The following is a 3,168-nucleotide window of genomic DNA, read 5'->3' on the forward strand; positions in this document are numbered from 1 at the left end:
ATTTCATATCAAGATAAACTTCGCATGACCTTGCAGCTGGGGCCCAGTTAGAATTTTCTTCAGGTTGAGTAGCCCAGCCCATCCCACTCAAAAGGTCTCTGAATAAGAGTTGCTTAAGGATGTTGAACGAAACACCCATGTTTCCAAAGGTGAATTATGCAAACCCCAAAGAATCCCTCTCAACACATGGTTATGATACTCTCCGACTACTTCTGCTCATGATCAGAAATGCACATATTGTCAGCCACTAAGGGACATGCTCAACTGGTTACGGTCAAACAACTGACAAGCAAATCTGTAGTATTGAGCAGAATATTTGCTGTAGCCCATCTTTTATACCAAAGACGTAATGTACATGATAATACTTCAAATCAGTTAAGATTAGAATCCATGAGAGCCACTGCCTGGTACTATTGTTATTATTATTATTATTATTATATTATCATTACTATTATTATTATTATTATCTCTTTATGCAATGAATGCATTTTTCATTAAGCTTGTATGCGTACATTTGACCACAAAGATATTCGCACACGCACAGACTTTCACAGATGCATGCATATATCTGTGTGTATGTGTGTGAGTCGTTATATGCATATATGTATGCATTTTATTTTCTCTTCTTAAATTATTTCAGTTTTTTCTTCCTATAAAAATTAGCTGGTTTCTAACAAAAGAAAAAACTCCAAAAACATCCAATCCTGAATTTAGATAAGTGCAAGGCATGTACCCCAGAAAAAAAATCTTGCATATAGTAACTATTCCACTTATAGATAGTATTTGTAAAATCCATGTTAGATGATTTCTTTCTTTGCCTGAAAATCTCTTTTTTTTTTGCTAGGGATTACTCTATACATATGTGTGTATGTGTGTGCGTACATGTGTGTATGTGTGTGGTGTGTGTGCATGCGCATGTGTGTTTGTGGTCAGGCGGCGAGCTGGCGGAAACACTAGCCCGCCAGCTGAAATGCTTAGCGGTATTTCGTCTGCCGTTACGTTCTGAGTTCAAATTCCGCCGAGGTCAATTTTGCCTTTCATCCTTTCAGGGTCGATTAAATAAATACCAGTTATGCACTGGGGTCAATATTATCGACTTAATCTGTTTGTCTGTCCTTGTTTGTCCTCACTGTGTTTAGCTCCTTGTGAGTTGTAAAGAAATAGGTATTTCGTCAGCTGTTACATTCTGAGTTCAAATTCTGCCGAAGTCAGCTTTGCCTTTCATCCTGTCAGGGTCAATAAATTAAGTACCAGTTACGCATTGGGATCAATGTAATTGACTTAATCCCTTTGTCTGTTCTTGTTTGTCCCCTCTGTGTTTAATAAAGAAAATATGTGTATGTATGTCTATATAACAAAATGGCACCTGAAGATTAGAGGAGAATATAGCTAAAGAAATTTAAATGTAGATGGAAAACACGTATATATACACACACACACACAAAAAAATCTGCCGAGATTAATACTTTGAAAAAGTTAATTATTGCTTTATATTTCTCTCGTGACAAGATTCACTTTAAAAAATGCAGACTTGTTGTGTAACAATAATAACATTAACCAATTAGAGAAAAACATTTGAAAGAAAAATCAAACTCTTTTAATTAGATCATCAAAATCTAAATTTTTCTTATTTTGATTTTGTTTTATTTGTTTATTGTTGTTGTTTTTATTGTTGTCTGATCTGATAAATTAATTTAATTAATTTCTTGTTTTCGTTTAGATGTTGTTTCCTTCTTTCTCTTTATTATTATTATTATTTATTTGTCGTTGTCGTTAATTTATCTATGTATTTGTAATTATTTCAATATCATTATTTTACTTTATTTAATTGTTTGTTCGTCTATTCATTTATTTATTTATTTATTTATTTACTTTTTTTGTTTTCATCAGTTCAGGTTCGATGACAAACAACAACTCTGCTTTGGCACTAAACATACTCAACCCAGGTTTAACCATGCATATCAAGAGCGAACCAATATCACCTCCACGTGAAAGCAACACCCCATCAAGCCAACAACTTCGACCTACTTCAGTGAACAACCAAGGTCACATATCGCCAGGCCACATATCACATAGCAATAGTTCGTCACCGAGCAGCACCCAGGAATATGAGCAAGGACCCACTGGTTCAAAACGATCTCGAATAGATGGCTGGGCAACATAGCCTGCTCTCGAGGGTTCCTGTTATGCTTGCTGGTTCGTTTGTGTTTTCTAAAAGGAGTACGTACACCTGCCTGCTCGCCTGCCTGCCTACCTGCCTGCCTACCAGAGTAGGATGCGGTGGGGTGGGGCAGGGGGTCACTGAACTGCCACGGTTACTGATGGTGCCTTTTTTTTGGGAGGGAAAAGTGTAAAGAGTCGGGTAACTGCTGCTGTTTTTTTTTTTTGGTGTCCCATGTATTAAAAAAAAAAAGCAAAATTAACAAGAAAAATAGTTTAAAAGAAAAAACTAAACAAAAAAAATAAATTGATAACAACTGAACTAACTAATAATAAATACCACAATAAATAAATAAAAGAGACAGTTTAATAATAATAATATTAATAATAACAATAATGATAATATTAATAATAATAATTGCAGGAATATTTTGCAAGGAGTGATGGTTTTTTTTGTTTCCCAAGACATGTATTCCAGTACTAGGCCAATTGCACAGTTGTACTATGTATAATTCTTGTTGCCTTTTGCTAATTAATAATAATAATAATAATAATAATATTAATAATAATAATAATAATAATAATGATAATGATAATAATAATGTTGCCTTGGTGTCAATATTTTTGACATTGTATCCAAGACATTTGTTTTTAGCCATTTTCAGGCTCTTGTAGCTTTTGGAGAATAGAAGCAAAAACCACTATCAGCAATTTCTAAACACAGTCTTTTTACTATTTTAACTTTCTTTCCAAACTCACCACCCTCAGTCTGTTCTTTATATGTATGTGAGAACATTGCTTTGGAGACACAAGGCTTGTTGTAAAAACCTACTTAGACCCATGTCTCGAAAGCAAGAAAACTATTAGTAGCTCATATCTTTATACTGTGTATATTATATATATATATATAATAAATATATGTATATATATTATATATATGTATATATAATAAATATATGTATATATATTTATATATATAAAATATGTATATGTATGTATATATGCATG

At 33.1% G+C, this 3,168-nt stretch overlaps 1 protein-coding gene across 5 annotated transcripts in view; it reads left to right on the forward strand.

Annotated features, from left to right (window-relative positions):
• LOC115211031 (myocyte-specific enhancer factor 2C) overlaps positions 1 to 2,467 on the forward strand; it is a 226,189-nt gene extending 223,722 nt beyond the window's left edge. For all 5 annotated transcript variants that reach the window (XM_036502245.1, XM_029779882.2, XM_029779884.2 and 2 more), the window contains one exon: positions 1,891 to 2,467. In XM_036502245.1, coding sequence (XP_036358138.1) covers positions 1,891 to 2,164 — 274 coding nt within the window. In that variant the 3' untranslated portion in view covers positions 2,165 to 2,467. The remainder of the gene's footprint in view (positions 1 to 1,890) is intronic.
• The last annotated feature ends 701 nt before the right edge of the window (positions 2,468 to 3,168 follow it).

This window comes from Octopus sinensis, linkage group LG4 (assembly GCF_006345805.1).
Source record: "Octopus sinensis linkage group LG4, ASM634580v1, whole genome shotgun sequence".
Lineage (NCBI taxonomy): Eukaryota > Metazoa > Mollusca > Cephalopoda > Octopoda > Octopodidae > Octopus > Octopus sinensis.